The following is a 14,531-nucleotide window of genomic DNA, read 5'->3' on the forward strand; positions in this document are numbered from 1 at the left end:
CCTTGGTGGACCTTACCTGGCGTTCACTGCAAATGGAGGAACGGGCTGGGGAGAGACACAGAGCAAAGTCATGTGAGGAAAGACCAAGGGATTGTAGAGAAGAAGACCGAGGAGGAACCTGGCCAACAGGCAACGTGGCCTCGCGTCAGAAACATGGGCGTAGGAGGTAGGGACACCTCCAAAGGGTTCAATGCCAGTGCCATGACTTGCTTGGTTATATCCCCTGTCTTCCCCCTGAGCCCTGCGGGGCGGCCTGCAACCAATCAGTTGTGACTAATGCAGTCATGGCAGCTGCCACCAGCCACGTGGAGAGCTACTTCATGGGAAAGGGATTAGACTTGTCCTGTGGACTCAGGAGATCTGGAGGGCAAAACCATGAGAAGGAAAGTACATTTAAGCTCAATTTAATACAGGACTGTAGTAGTCAGAGCAATGGACTAAGTCAGATCAGTCAGTCATGAGTTCTTCACCTTAAAGTCTCAGTAATGGACTGTAGTTTGCAGAATAATCTTGTTTCCTTATTTAAACATGTGTTGCCCAATAAACCCCATGTTTATAAGGTTTGGGGTGTGAGAATAAACCTTTTTATTGTGATAAAATATACATAACAAAATTTACCATTTTAACCCTTTGTAAAAGTACATTTTACCTGTAAGAAATTCACTTAGAAGAAAACATAGGGGAAGATTTTCATCACCTTGGGTTTGGTGATAGTCTTAAGTATGACACCAAAAGCACAGGCAACAAAAGAAAAGATAAATTAGACTGTATCAAAATTAAAAATATTTGTGCATCAAAGGACAATCTATCAAGAGGGTGAAAAGATAAGTCATAGAATGGGAGAAAATATTTACGGATAATATACCTGATGAGGGATTAACATCCAGGATATATAAAGAACTCCTACAATTAACAGCAAAAAAAAACCCTCAAAAAACCAAAAACCAATTTAAAAATGGGCAAAGGACTTGAATAGACATTTCTCCAAAGAAGATATGCAAATGACCAATAAGTGCATGACAATATGCTCCACTGATCATTAGGGAAATACAAATCAAAACTGCCAAAACTACCCACTAGCACGGCTATCATCAAAAACAAAATTTCTTTGAAAGTGTTGGTGAAGATGTGGAGAAATTAGAAACTTCGTGCTTTGCTGGTGGGAGTTTCAAGTGAGAATCAACCTTTGAGGCTCGCTAGTGTCTCCATTTTGCAAATGAGGAAAATGAGGAACTTAATGCTGGGACAAGTTAGGTGATTTGTACGAGGTCACCCAGCCAGTAAGTGGCACAGCCAGGAACTGAGCCACGTTATCTGACTCTAATCAGAGCACCAGATGCAGCAGGAACTTGTACCCCCTAGTTCTGGACTGGGGCAGAGGGTGGCAGTGACCGCAGTGGGTCACAGCACATGCGAACTCCACGTGCACACTGCAGTGGTTCAGAGAACATGAGACACAACACGGGCATGTTGAACCCAGTTGGGGCTCTTTGTGCCGTTCACCTGTGACCCTGCCTTTGGCGTTGCCTCCCAGATCTACTTGGCTGTTCCTTCACATCCAAGACATCTTTCAGAAGAAGAGCAGACGTCCTCAGATGCTGACCATGCAGTCACACATTCTGAATGCTGCTCTGGATGGCTGCACCGGGACACGTAGAAACATAGATGAGGTGCACCTGTTACCATAGTGAACACTTACGTGCCAGATGCCACGCTAAGAGTTATCTTGTGCAGTGAGAGAACTGCTGCCACTATCCCCATTTTCAAGATAAGAAAACTGAGCCTCAAGCAGTTCCTTGTTCCATGGCTGGTAAAGGCCAGACCCAGGACGTCTCCCTTGCTCCTAGTCCCCAGCCACTTTCCTCGATTGCACGGAACTAGGAAATAGTGAGGGGCCCTGGAAGAATCATGTCAGGAAGGCCAAAGCCAGAATGGGCTTGAGCGGAGGGAAATATTAAGAAAAAGAAAAAGGGCTTTTTGTGTTTCAAATAAGAAGAGCCAAAAGGAGAAGAGCAGATGGCATAGAGGCAACAAAGGACCGAGGTCAGATGGATGCCCCACCTCCTGGTTTATCTGTGTTTTCAGCAAAGGAGATGGGTCTTTTCCTGGATATGGGAACTGGGCCTTTGTCGTCTTTACTGACAGGCGCACTAAGCTGTGCTAGACCAGCAGTTCTCAATATGGCCCCAGGTCTGGGCAGCATCAGCATCTCTGGGAACTTGTTAGAAATACAAATTCTCGGGCCAACCAGAGACCTACTAAATCAGAAAGGCTAGGGGTGGGGCCCAGCGCTCTGTTCTAACAGCACTCCCGGCGATTTGGTGCACAGTGGAAGTTTGAGAGTCGCCACTGTCAACGAAATCAAGACCAATGAACATCCCAGGGGAAAACTGGCAGTAAGACCAGCGAGCAGCCGGCCATGATCTTCTCCAGATCGTGCAGAATTGGAAAAGTGCAATCTGGGGTGGGCAATCTTTGCCCAGACAGGTAGACCTGGGGCCGGTCATTTCATGTAAGTCAGCTACTTTGACAAAGCGTTTTATGGGCAACTTGGAGCTAACAAAGGTTAACTTCTCAGAACAACCTTATAAGATAGGTGCTACTTTCATTCCCGTTTTATTCATAAGGAAACTAAGGTTTAGAAATGGCAAAAGTATATTGCCCAAGGTCACAAGGATGAGGAGGAGGTGGGAGCTGGAATTAGCATCCACGTATAGAGACATCAAAGGTCCCTATTCTTCTCATGGCCACCTCCTTCACGTGTCCTTAATAGATTCTCCACTATCTGTTGACCACTGACCCAAAGGATGCTAATCAAGTAGACTCATGTTGAACCTGCCCCCAGGCTCAGTGCCTGTCCTCATTTTTACCATGACTTGAATAGGAGCATCAATGGTCTAGCAAATTCACCAGGGACATGACTTTTGGGGGATTCTGAATATTTGGATCTCTGGGTTAAATCCAAATCAAAGAAGAAATTTAATATGGACACATGCAAAATTCTGTACTCAGGTTCAAAACATTTGTACAAATCAGGGGGTGTGTGCTTGCTCAAAAAAGTAACGTGATCTTAAGCTGCACCAGGGGATGTATAACATCTTTGTGAGTCAGAGAGGTCAAAGGTGGCTTTGTTTTACTCTGCCTCATCATATTCCACTTGGAGAATCACATTTAGTTTTTGGGTACCAGGCTGGAGAAGGACCGCAGTGGCAGAGAAATTTGGAAGTTGAAAGGTTTTGAGAGAGAAGAAGGCTCCAAGGAGCGTGAGAGCATCTTCCTGCATTCAACAGATACTCCTTAGGCACTTAGAGGCTCCAGGCCTGTGCTGGGGGAATAAAAAAAAAAATCAATACAACAAGATCCCTGCCCTTGAGGGGCTCATAGATTTGGCCTGTGAGGTTCCAGGTGTAATACCAGGGTCGGGGGAGGGGGCCAGAGTCCATCCGGACACTGGGAAGAACATTCTAAGAAATAAGATCATCTGAAATGAGCTTGACTGTCGCTTGGGAGGCTGTGAATTTAGCATCACTGGAGATGTCCAGGCAGCAGCCAAGCACCCTCCCTGGGGCCGTGGAGAGGGAAGGCCACGTCCTACAGACAGAGCTGGCGTGTTAGTTTGCTGATTAGGGCTGCCATAGCAAAGTCCCAGAGACAGGGCGTCTTAAACAGAAATGCATGGTCTCACCCTTCTGGAGGCTGGACGTACAAAACCAAGGGGTCAGCACAGCTGGGTCTTTCTTGGGGCTGTGAGGGAAGGAGCTGTCCCAGGCCCTCCTTGCTGCTCGCAGATGGCCGTCTGCCTGCTCACATGGCCTGCTGCCTGGGTGCCTGTCTCCGCGTTTTCCCTGTTTGTAAGGACGCCAGTCATGTTGGATTAAGGCCCACCCTAATGACTGAATTTTAGCTTGGTTACCTCTGTGAAGACCCTATCTCCAAATAAGGTCACATTCCAGTGTACTGGAGGCTAGAACTCAAGCACATGAACGTGGTGAAGGGACATAAATCAGCCCATGGCATTTGGTAGGTGGTGTTCCTTCCCATGCCGGGACTCTGTGATTCAACACCTCTGTGCCAGGAACGTCTGCACCCCACAGGGTACTTATCAGACTCCTGCCCGTCTGAGGCAGCCCGCCGACCTGGGCACCGCAGGGGCAGGGGAACACGGTGCCGAAGCCAGCGCAGAGGCCTGGCCTGCCACTCTCACCGGCAGCTGGCAGGGCCCGGCCTCTGATGCCAGCAAGGCGGGCTTCAGCCTCCACCCCGGCCTGGGCAGCTCTCCCAGGGGCCTCTGGCTCTGCCGGCCCTCGGAGTGGCACGGTGCCCTGGCTGGCTGTTGGCAAGGGGGGTGAGCAATGGAGGGGAGGGACACCAAGGCACATGAGTATGGCCACGGGAAGTGGGACGCCGTGGTCAGCAGCTGGTGGTGAGTGGCGCTAATTTAATTAAACAGCGGGGGAGGCTGCGACCTACAGAGAGGGCGGCCCTCGGGCGGAAAGCAGCTCTTTGGCTCATTCAGACGCCCAGCCCGCTCGCCTGGTTGGTGCTGACAAGGCCTGTGCATTTGTGCTTAATGAGGCACCAGGAGTGCTGGGCCTGAGCCTTGGGGTGGCAGTGATTCAGCTCCCCTCCCGCCAGGGCCTGTGGGGACAGAGAAGCAAAGCAGGCGCTGCCACTGACCAGCAGGGGACAGGGACGGGAGGGCAGGGTGAGCACCAAGGCAAGGGGCAAAGAACAAAGGGCGAGACCAGCACAGGTTGAGGTGTCCCCCCAGACAGTCCCTCTCATCCAGAGAGTGTGGCCCTGGGGTCAGTCCCTTCCCCTCCTGGTCACCGCCTCCTCCAGCGGACAGGGAGTGAGGCGGGTCGCACTCGCGTCTCTGGAAGTGTGTTCTGCAGAGAAGAGAAGGAGAGAGGTCTGCGGCGGTACAGCACAGATGGCTGCTGGCTCTTGTTTATCTTTAATAGATTCTCCTTCTCATTTTTTAAAATAGCAGTGCACATAGTAAAAAGAAAAATCCAAACGGGAAAAAAGGATTTAAAGGGACAAGCAAGCTCAGCTCCACACCCCTTGTGCCACCACCCCCCCCCCCCCCCCCCCCCCCCCGCCAACAGAGGCAACCTGTTCATCTGGTTGTGTGTGGATCCTTCCAGAAATATCCCTTTTTACATATAAGGGAACATGTTTTAAGCGCTGCACCTTGCTAAATTCTGGAAATTATTCCATATCGACACACCCCACCTCATTCTCCTTCACAGCTGCCTGGCAGTTCACTGTGAGTCTGGACCATAATTCATGTAAGCAGAAGCGTTGGGGGGGTATTGAGCGTGTTTCCAGTCTTTTGCCAGAATAATCAATGCTCCATCGATCACCCTTGTACTGGTATCGGCAAGCATATGTGAATCTATAGGCTCTCTTTTCAGAAGTGTCTTTGCCAATTTGCATTGTTAATTCTCATAGATATCGCCAGTTGCCCTTGCTAGAGGTAGGTGCCAGTGTACACCCTCACCTACAATTATTGAAAATGACTATTTTCTCGTAACCTCACCAACAGGTGTGTTATTAACATTTGTCATATTTGCCAATCCAGTGAAAAATGGCATCTGATTGTTGTTTGAAATTGGATTCCTTTGCTTGTGAATGAGAGTGAATATAATTTTGTTTCTTTGGAGTGGCATCAGTTGAAACTCCAGAATCCAATCAGAAGGTTTAAGCCCCAAGAAATGGTCTTGCTGGGCCTGTGGGGTCAGAGGTGATCCTTGGGCATGAGCAGCAATCTTTCTCCTATCTGGGGGGCCCACCCTGTCGCAGGAGGAACCCCTGAGGCGACCAGCAACCTGGTTTTCCTCCTCACTTCTGGTAACTTGCTGTCTAGGATGGTGGTTGCTTGCCCGGCCTGGCGGCTGCCTAGAAAAACTTAGAATAAAGCCGGGCTCCTTCAGCTCTCCTGACAGTGCCCCCAAAGTGATCCACTGGCCTCTGCTTGCTAGTTTTCATTCATTGCTTCGCCAAATGAAATTAAGATTTGTGAAGTACCCACTTCTGGAGTTATACAGAAGCAGGAAGTCAGTCCACTTGTTTACAGACTTTTAAATTGTAGGGAAGGAAAAGACAAGCAAACAATTAATTACAGCATCGCATGATGGGTTCTGTGATAGGGAAGAACAACATGCAAGACACAAAACCATCCAGGGAGGTCCAGGAGGCTTCCTGCAGGAAATGACATCAAAGCTGAGACCTAAGAAGGGACTGCTAGCCAGGAGCATGTGGGAGGTGTCCTGGAAGAAGCCAAGAAGTTGCTTATAGCAGTGTGGCTGTGCACACCAGGGTCTGGGAGAGATTTGCAGGCCCAGATCTCAAGAGCTTCACAGCTGGGCAGAGGCCATCAGATTTTATCCTGTGGACTCCAGGAGTCATTGGAGAGTTTTCAGTGGCATGGTCTTATTTGAGGCTAGCCTTGCTTACTCGAGCGAGAGTGTTGGCTTGGGCAGGCCTGGAGGCCTGGGGGTCAGAAATCAGTCTCCAGCATCCCCATGGCTTGGACAGCTCCTAACGACAGCCCCAGCCAGAGCCGGGCAGTCTCAATGCTGCAGCACACCAGAGCCCTGAGCAGTGGTCCCCAAGAAAGGACAGCAGTGGGCTGCGGGGGCCCACATGAGGGCTGAGGCTGCTGATTTAGGGACAGGACACCAGCAGCCTGAGATCTCTGTCACCAGCTCTGCTACTGCTCTTGTGCATAAAGTATCACCAAGTGTCCCCAACAGCCACCTTGGAGGCAGTCCTGCTTTTTAAGGACCATTATGAACTCTACCCCTGTGTTTTTAGTTTCTTGGAGAAGGTCCTCTTGGTCCCTTTTGCCAACAGCAGCAGCTACTATTCTTGCCACATACCCAGCCCAGGAGTCCAGCGAGAGGGACAAATGTGCTTTAGAGATGATTTTGGCAATCCTCATTGATTGCTGTCCATGCTCATAAAATACAGTGCTTAATCGTCATGGCAATTGGGGTAGCCAATCTGAAAAATAATTACTGCCTTCTTTGAGATTACTTTGCCTTCTAATTAAAATCTCAAGACTGGGATATTAAAGGTGCATTGTCAATACAGTGTCCCGGATGCATCCAGCTAACCTCGTTCAGGAAGGCAAAATTAATTAGTTTGTGTTTTAGCACCCAGCTGTTATCCTAAGGAAAGAAACAGTCTACAAGTCGGCCACGGACACAGTCTGTAAATTGGCCAGAGCAACTGAGGGGATATAAAGGAAATCGAGGGTGATTTGTTCCTGTAGAACTCAGTCAGCTTCTATTACAAGCTGCTCATTAAATGGCACTCCTGTGTCCCCGTCAGACGTCGCCAAGGAGTTCTTGTTTACCTGTGGAGGCAGAGCAGGAAATAAGCGGGTCCCACCACACCACTGAGCCCTCGATTCATTCCGGAGCCTCACTGCTGTTAACACCTTTCCCCGTCAGCGATTCTGGGTGAAAAACCTGGCCCCGGATCTGAGGGGCTGGGCGTTTCTATTCCTGTCCCAGCTGGCCACAGTTACAAAGCCGCACACACGGCTTTGTTCTTGCCTGCGTCTTTCCATTTTTCAGTTCCACTGGAGTCCAACATTTGCTGAGTGCAACAGGAGTCAGGATCATCAATTCTAGGCTGTGCTACAATAACACACCCTGAGACGCCAGTGCTTTAGCACAACAGAAGTTTATTTCTCACTCTTGCCAAATGTGATGTGAGTTGGCGGGGGCCTTCTTCCAATCGGCGATTCAGGAGCCCAGGATTCTTCCGTCTTGGGCCGACACCATCATCACAGGAGGCTTTGAAGTTCTCCAAGGCAAGAGAAGAGAAAGTGGGAGAACCTGCCCTCGAAGAACATCAGCCAGGAAAGGGCACGTTTCTTGTCACAGCCTGTGGGCCAGAACTGGTCGCCTGACCCCAGCCCAGTTACAAGGGATGCTGGGGGATGCAGGAGAGCAAGAGCAGTATTTGCTGAGTGCAACTGTCTCTGCCGCGTGCTTTGAATACAGCACACACTGAGCCGGACGCCTTTGAATCCTCCCACAAAAGGGTGTAAGGTGGGGTCCCTGCTCTTGGGGAGATCACAGTAGAGTTTTGTGTAGGAGACCCACTTATACAGCAATGAATGATCAGCCCGGGTTGCTAAGCACAGTCAGAGAAGCAGACACAAAGCATAATGATCAGATGGGGGTGATTAGCACAGTCTGAGCTGGGGAGAAGAGGGTAGAACAAAGGGAATATTTCCAGGAAGATGCGATGCATGTGCTTTCATTTTGGAGGGGAAAAATAAGAGTTCACCAAAGGGCCACGTTGGGAAAGGCAAGGGGGTGTAGCACGTGTCTGTGTCGCCTCAGAACCACCCATGAGCTACTTGGATGTCTCATTGCTGGTTAATTCTTCTCTCCCCCTTTCTAGGCATAGTGTTGATGGCCTGAAAAGGAATTCATTTCTGAAAGGCTTCCCTGCTAAGGCCTTACTATCAGAAAATAAGCAAACCATTGTTTATTTGGCCAGTGTTAGGTCTTGTATTTGCTCCTGGAGTGAGATGGTCTCATGTGGGGAGTGTCCCTGGGTAGCATCGGCCTGCAGCTGCAGCCAACGTACTCCCAGCTCCAACCCTTCCCAGAATTGCCCTGGGGTGAAAAATGCCCAAGAACCAGGAGTCTTGGAAGCTGCATTTTATCCAGATCTGTCCACCCAACTGCATGAGAAGCTTGTGTCTTCTCAAGTAAGTCTCTGGGACTCCCACATTTTCCTCTGGGAAATGAAAGAAAAGGACAAGTTCAATCCAGAAGGCCCACAGATTTACTACACAGACATGGCCTATTTGATTCACCCAATACGGCTTCACGTGGTGGTTTTTTTTTTTTAAGTTTGTTAACATTTAAAAATTTGGAGAATATGCATAAAACTCCAGATTTCTGATACTCAAAAAGATCAGAAGATCTGAGTGCACCATACCGGATAACAATAAAACTGGGTACCCACTGAGATGCCCCAGTCCCCACCACTCCCTACTGCCACGGCAACACTGAGGCCAGGTGTCGGTTTTCTTTACACGTGTCCCAAATGCCAGCTCACTCGGTTATATCCCCTGCCAGGCTGCTGGGCTACGTGAGTTCTCCAGGCCCAATCGTCTTTGAAACTCGATGACTATTCCTAACGCTTACTCTTTTTCTCTAAATATATCTCATCTTTGGGTTCTTTTGGCAGAGCCACCTACCAGGCAGAAGAGAACTTAGTCTTAGCTGCACATTTGAATTTCTGGGGGAGGGTGTAAAAATCTCAGCGTCCAGGCTGCACCTGGGAGTGAGCTCCATGCGTCTCTCAAAGCTCCAGGTGACTCCAGCATGCAGCCTAGGTTGAGGACCTCTGCGTCAGAGCTGAAAATGCGCTGCACTGGTTTAGGAGCAGGTGAGCTCCCCGCTACGGGACATGGTTAAGCCCAGGTGGACAAGCACTTTGCAGGGCTGTGTGGGAGGATCCCAACATCAGCTGCTGCTCTTCTGGGATTTTTCTCCTGTTTGCGTTCCCCTTGCCTTCGTCCCCCAGAGCTTTCCAAGCTCAGCTTAGCTCGGTTGAGCACAGGCAGTGCTGGGGTGGTCTCAGCAAGGGCTCCTTATCCAACAAGCCCCAACCTCAGCATCAAGCATCCCCCAAGCCAGCGCTGTGCCTCCCATATCAGCTGGTGACTAGGCAGATGGCCACACGGTGCAGTCCCAGGACAATCACATTAGACCAGCCACATTCCCGGCTGCCCACGAATCTGCTGGGGCTGCAACACGAAGGGGAAAGAACATGAACTTGGAGCCAGAAGGCCTGAAGGGAAGCCCCGGTTCCACTCCTCACCATCTGAGGGCCTTGCTCCGTCCTCGTGCCCTGTGCAGGGCCTGGGTCTGTGGCGCGTGTCAGGGTCGAGGATACCCTGTAAGTGCTGGGTAAGGGTAAGATGCTGACAGGGGGCTGCTGGTGTTGGGCTCGGTCTCAGTCGGGTGACCGGGAGGGAGGGGAGGAGCCGTGTAGTGTGGACAGGAAGGTTTGGAGAGAGAGAAAGGGGCATGAAATGAGCTGTCCAAACCAGACCTCACCTAGAGCTCAGAGCAGAGCTGAGATGGAGGCAGTTTTCTAATAACCCTGATCACAGTACCACCGCTCGAAAATACCCAGCAGCTACAGGCAGTACTTTTGGTGTCTTGGGCGTTCTTTGGGGAGTGGCTCCCCAGTGTCAGCGTCCCAGCGGTGTTCCCTGGTCTGAAGCCGGGATGGCTGATGCTGGCTGCCCCTCACCCAGCAGCAGGCATGCCCGGGGCCGCTCCAGCCTGGCTCGCCCCTCCTCCCTCAGAGGGAGAGGGCAACGGGACAGAAACGGACGTTGGTGCAAGCGCTTTGGCCAGAGCAGCGGCTACAGAAGGCAGATGCTCTGCTTCTGGTTTCTTCTAGCCCCAGGCCTCCCTGTGGCCAAAGAAAAGGGACCTCAGGACCATCGAGGGACACATCGGCAGAGCAGCAAGGAGTCTGGCCCAGACCCAGCCAGGGCTTCAGTGGGACACGCCACCCTTAGGCTGCCCCTCACATTCCCAGATCTTTTTCTTAGAGACCAGTACCCGCCTGCCCCAACCCCCTACCTACCCCATAGAAAATTGGCCATGGCCCCATGGAATCACAAATAGAAGAGGAAAAAAAGAAAGACCAAGCATACAGGCAGGACCATTCACTTCAGCGGTCAGGCTTCTCCAGGCCCCGGCACAGAGACAGCAGGACTGGCAGCCGCTCAGCAGGAAAGCCACGCGTGCACAACGCAGCCCTTTGAGAGAGACCACAGCCCAGGGAAGAGACTGGTGTGCAGGTGACCACAGCTGGCCAGAGGGACACACTCTGCACAGCCCAGAGACAGGACAAAAGAGCAAAGGAGTCTCCGCAATGAAGGAGGCCTGGGAAACAGCATGGCGCCATGGGAGCTGCGGCCGTGCGTTCTGAGCAGGAGCGCGGCGCGTGTGAGAGCTGCAGCCGGGTCTTGCAGGGTTTATGTTCTGCACTATGGAGTTTGGATCGTACCTAGAGCAGGGAGAGGTTTCAGAGAACTTCCTGGAAGGCTGCTAGGTGGAAGGCGATGGGCTAGCCAGCTGTCACATACAGACCTCACCCCACAGGGAAGCAATGAAGAGCTGCAGTGAGTCCACAAACTCTTCCTCCTGTTATCTTTCAGTTGCATTGTGTTTGCAGTGACAGAGCCACTGTCCTCCACTCTGCCTTTGTCCCTCCCTCTGAATCCCAGTTGGAAAATTCAGCTACCGGGAAGTTTCTTGGTCCAGACAGGATGAAATCGTAGCAAGTTCGAGGAAAGGGGCCTTCCAGTGACAGGCTTATGGAACAAGCAAGGGGCCGCTCAGGAGGCTCCTGCTGTGCCCAGGAACCCCACCATCCGCCCCACTCTGGCCCTCTGGGACCATGGCCTCCATGAGCGATGTCGAAACAGAGGTTCAACTCACCCCAGACTGACAATCCAGTTGGGGGGGTGGGGATGCATTTTACTTTATCAAATATTACATGCTTTACTGAAATTATATGGCTTATTAGGAATCTTTAACCTTGTCTGATGCAGAAACTAACACTTCCTCCAAATAAACAAATGAAAAGGATTTAAGGTAGACTCTCTGGAATGTTTTGGGGGTTTCCTTTTTAAAGAAGGAACCATTTTGCAAAAGGAAAGTAGTGTCTGAGCCTGCCCCCCGCAACCTTTTAGCTAAAAGCACTGAATAATATAAAACAGGTTCATCTTTCGGCAATATGTAAATGTTCTGTCTGGCATACGTTTACTTCTGGCAGGAATTTAATTGGTGTGTTTGATTATAAAGTCATACGCATTGCTGTGCAGTCACTGGGAGCTGCACTGGCCTGTACTTTGGCTGGGGATGGGTGTTTTCAAAGAGGCAACTGGGAACAAGCAGGATGGGGACTCACTGAAGACAGGAAACGTGGTCACTGTGGCAAGGAATTTGGGGTAAGGAATTACGCCTTTCTGCCAAGGTGTAAGTGTTGCTTTTACAGGGATCCAGCTTTTACTGGAAATAGAGAGGCTGGACCACACATCCCAGTGAGCTCTAAGTCCCTGTGGGAGAGCAGCTGTGATGGAAAGCAGGGATGATGACAAATGGAATGAACGTGTTCCCACTTCTAGAGAAACTTCTAGGTTGTCTTGGAATGTTGGAACCTGCAAGATATCTTGGAGATCATCTGGACTGTGCCCCATCATTGCATAAATGTGAAAAACTAGATTCAGCAGCGAGAAGTGACTTGCTCCAAAGCACACAGATTGTTGGTGACAGAACTGTCACTAAAACTCGAGTCTTCTGAATTATTTACCTCCTCCACGCCTGTTTCCTCGTCTGGGAAATGGAGATGGTGCCTTCCTCACTGCACTCTTGGCTCAGACACACCTGACACCCTGCTCTCTCTGGTTCTCCATGCTTCCTCTTTGCCCTTCGGCAGATGCCTGGAGGCGGGGGGCGGGGGCTCTGTTTCAGAGGTGGGTACACCAAGATGTAGTGACGGGTGTTTAGAAGGAAAAGAGTGGGCAGAGCCCAGCCTCCCAGGGCAAACCACTGTATAGTGCCCTTCAGCCTCCTCCTCCTCCTCCTCTTCCTCATCCTTCTCGACTCCTGAGTCCAGGAGAGTCACCCGTGGTCAGAGATGGGCTACTGCATCAGAGGGTGAGTCTCCTGTAGGCAGGGACAGGAAGGAGATCTGAAGGTGCTCAAACAGCAAGCGTGGAGTCAGGAATGGCAGTCTGCAAAGGGAAGCACAGCGGGACCCCTGAAAGGCAGCAAGCACCGTGCAAGAGGAGGTGCTTTATCCAAGGTCAGCAGAGCACTGCTGGAGGGCCAGCCCTGCCCACACCCCTGTGTGGTCTGTGGCTCTTTAATTCTACAACTACACGGAAGGCCAGTAGTTGCAACTGGGACTATGTGGCCACAAAACCACAAATATTTATCATCTGGCCCTTTACAGAAAAAACTTGCCGACCCAAGTCAAGGTGCCGCCCGTTTCTGCCTGGGTGACCTCAGGCAAGCCGCTTTTTATCTCTGATCCCCATGCCTGCATCCGTACCCACGGACAGGCTTGTTTTGAGAATTCCTTAAACTCATGTATGTAAAAGTACCCAGTCTGAGGAGTGGCTCAGCTGCTTAACCACTGGTGGTTGTCAGTCCCCTGCTAAGGGAACCAGGGATCAGTGGCTTGATTGGTCCCCAAGGCTCCTGGCATGGCAGGAGGCAGGCTGCCAGGCAGAATAAAATCTCCCCCTTCCTGGAAAGGGTGATTCACAAATTTATGTTTCTTTTTCCCTTTTTTTTTTTTTCAGATACTGGCTGACCAACAAAGTCCACATCAAAAGACCCACCACCGGCCTGCTGATGTACACCCTGGCCACGCGGTTCTGCAACCAGATCTACCTCTACGGCTTCTGGCCCTTTCCACTCGATCAGAACCAAAATCCTGTCAAATACCACTACTATGACAGCCTCAAGTATGGCTACACCTCCCAGGCCAGCCCCCACACCATGCCCTTGGAGTTCAAGGCCCTCAAGAGCCTGCACGAGCAGGGGGCTCTGAAACTGACTGTCGGCCAGTGCGACGGGGCCACGTAAGACGCTCACCCCACGGGACTCAGTGGCTCGCATTTCCTGCCAGCTACACCACAGGCAGATGGGAGTCGGGGTGGCACAAGCAATAGAAAAAGCAGGCTAGTGGTTTTCTTTGTTAAAGTGTAAAACAGTGACCAGAATATATATATCTATACCTGCATATATATATTGACCTGAGTATTTATAACTGTGTGGTGTTCATCTAGCATTAGGCAGATAAGCCACAAGAAGAAGGTGTGGAGAACCCACCTGAACCAGATTGAGACTCAGTCCATCTTTGGGGGCCGAAGGACTTGACATGAAAAGAAGCTAGTCCCAAGACTTTGGATGACAAACTGCCTCCTGGGTTGGAGGGATCTTTGGGCTCATGGATGAGTGGAGAGCCACCTGTTGTCAGCTGCCCCGAGCCTCTGGGATATACGGATTCTGGGTGAGCCAACACCCAGAGGGGACACTTGACCCAGCCTAAGGCGGGTGCTGTTCACAGAGGAGAGGGAGTTTAGAGAGTTCAACCGGGCAAAGGAGCACAATGAAACCAAGTGGCAGAGGCCCCGTGAGAGTTGAGGGCCTTGTTCCACGAACTTAGAGTTTGACTGCCCAAGGGACAAACTGTGGTGTTGTTACGTCTCAGACGGGCCTCCACAGCCACAGAGAGAAGGCTAGAGGAGACACGATGGACAGTCCATATCCTGGCTTAGCAAGAACCACCAAGAACTTTGGGTGAAACAGGAAGATGGCACTAAGAGGTGGGGCGTTCCAAATCATGTTTTTGAAAAAAATCGAGACCTCCTGCTAAGGTTTCGCTCTACCCCAGAATAAGGCAGAAGTGTGTCCAAAACACAGTGGTTGTGTTGGGTGTTCCTAAAAGTGACTTGA

At 50.8% G+C, this 14,531-nt stretch overlaps 1 protein-coding gene across 2 annotated transcripts in view; it reads left to right on the plus strand.

The window, feature by feature from the left end:
- ST8SIA2 (ST8 alpha-N-acetyl-neuraminide alpha-2,8-sialyltransferase 2) overlaps window positions 1-13,815 on the plus strand; it is a 62,815-nt gene extending 49,000 nt beyond the window's left edge. For both annotated transcript variants that reach the window (XM_045560432.1, XM_045560433.1), the window contains one exon: window positions 13,373-13,815. In XM_045560432.1, coding sequence (XP_045416388.1) covers window positions 13,373-13,658 — 286 coding nt within the window. In that variant the 3' untranslated portion in view covers window positions 13,659-13,815. The remainder of the gene's footprint in view (window positions 1-13,372) is intronic.
- The last annotated feature ends 716 nt before the right edge of the window (window positions 13,816-14,531 follow it).

This window comes from Lemur catta, chromosome 9 (assembly GCF_020740605.2).
Source record: "Lemur catta isolate mLemCat1 chromosome 9, mLemCat1.pri, whole genome shotgun sequence".
Lineage (NCBI taxonomy): Eukaryota > Metazoa > Chordata > Mammalia > Primates > Lemuridae > Lemur > Lemur catta.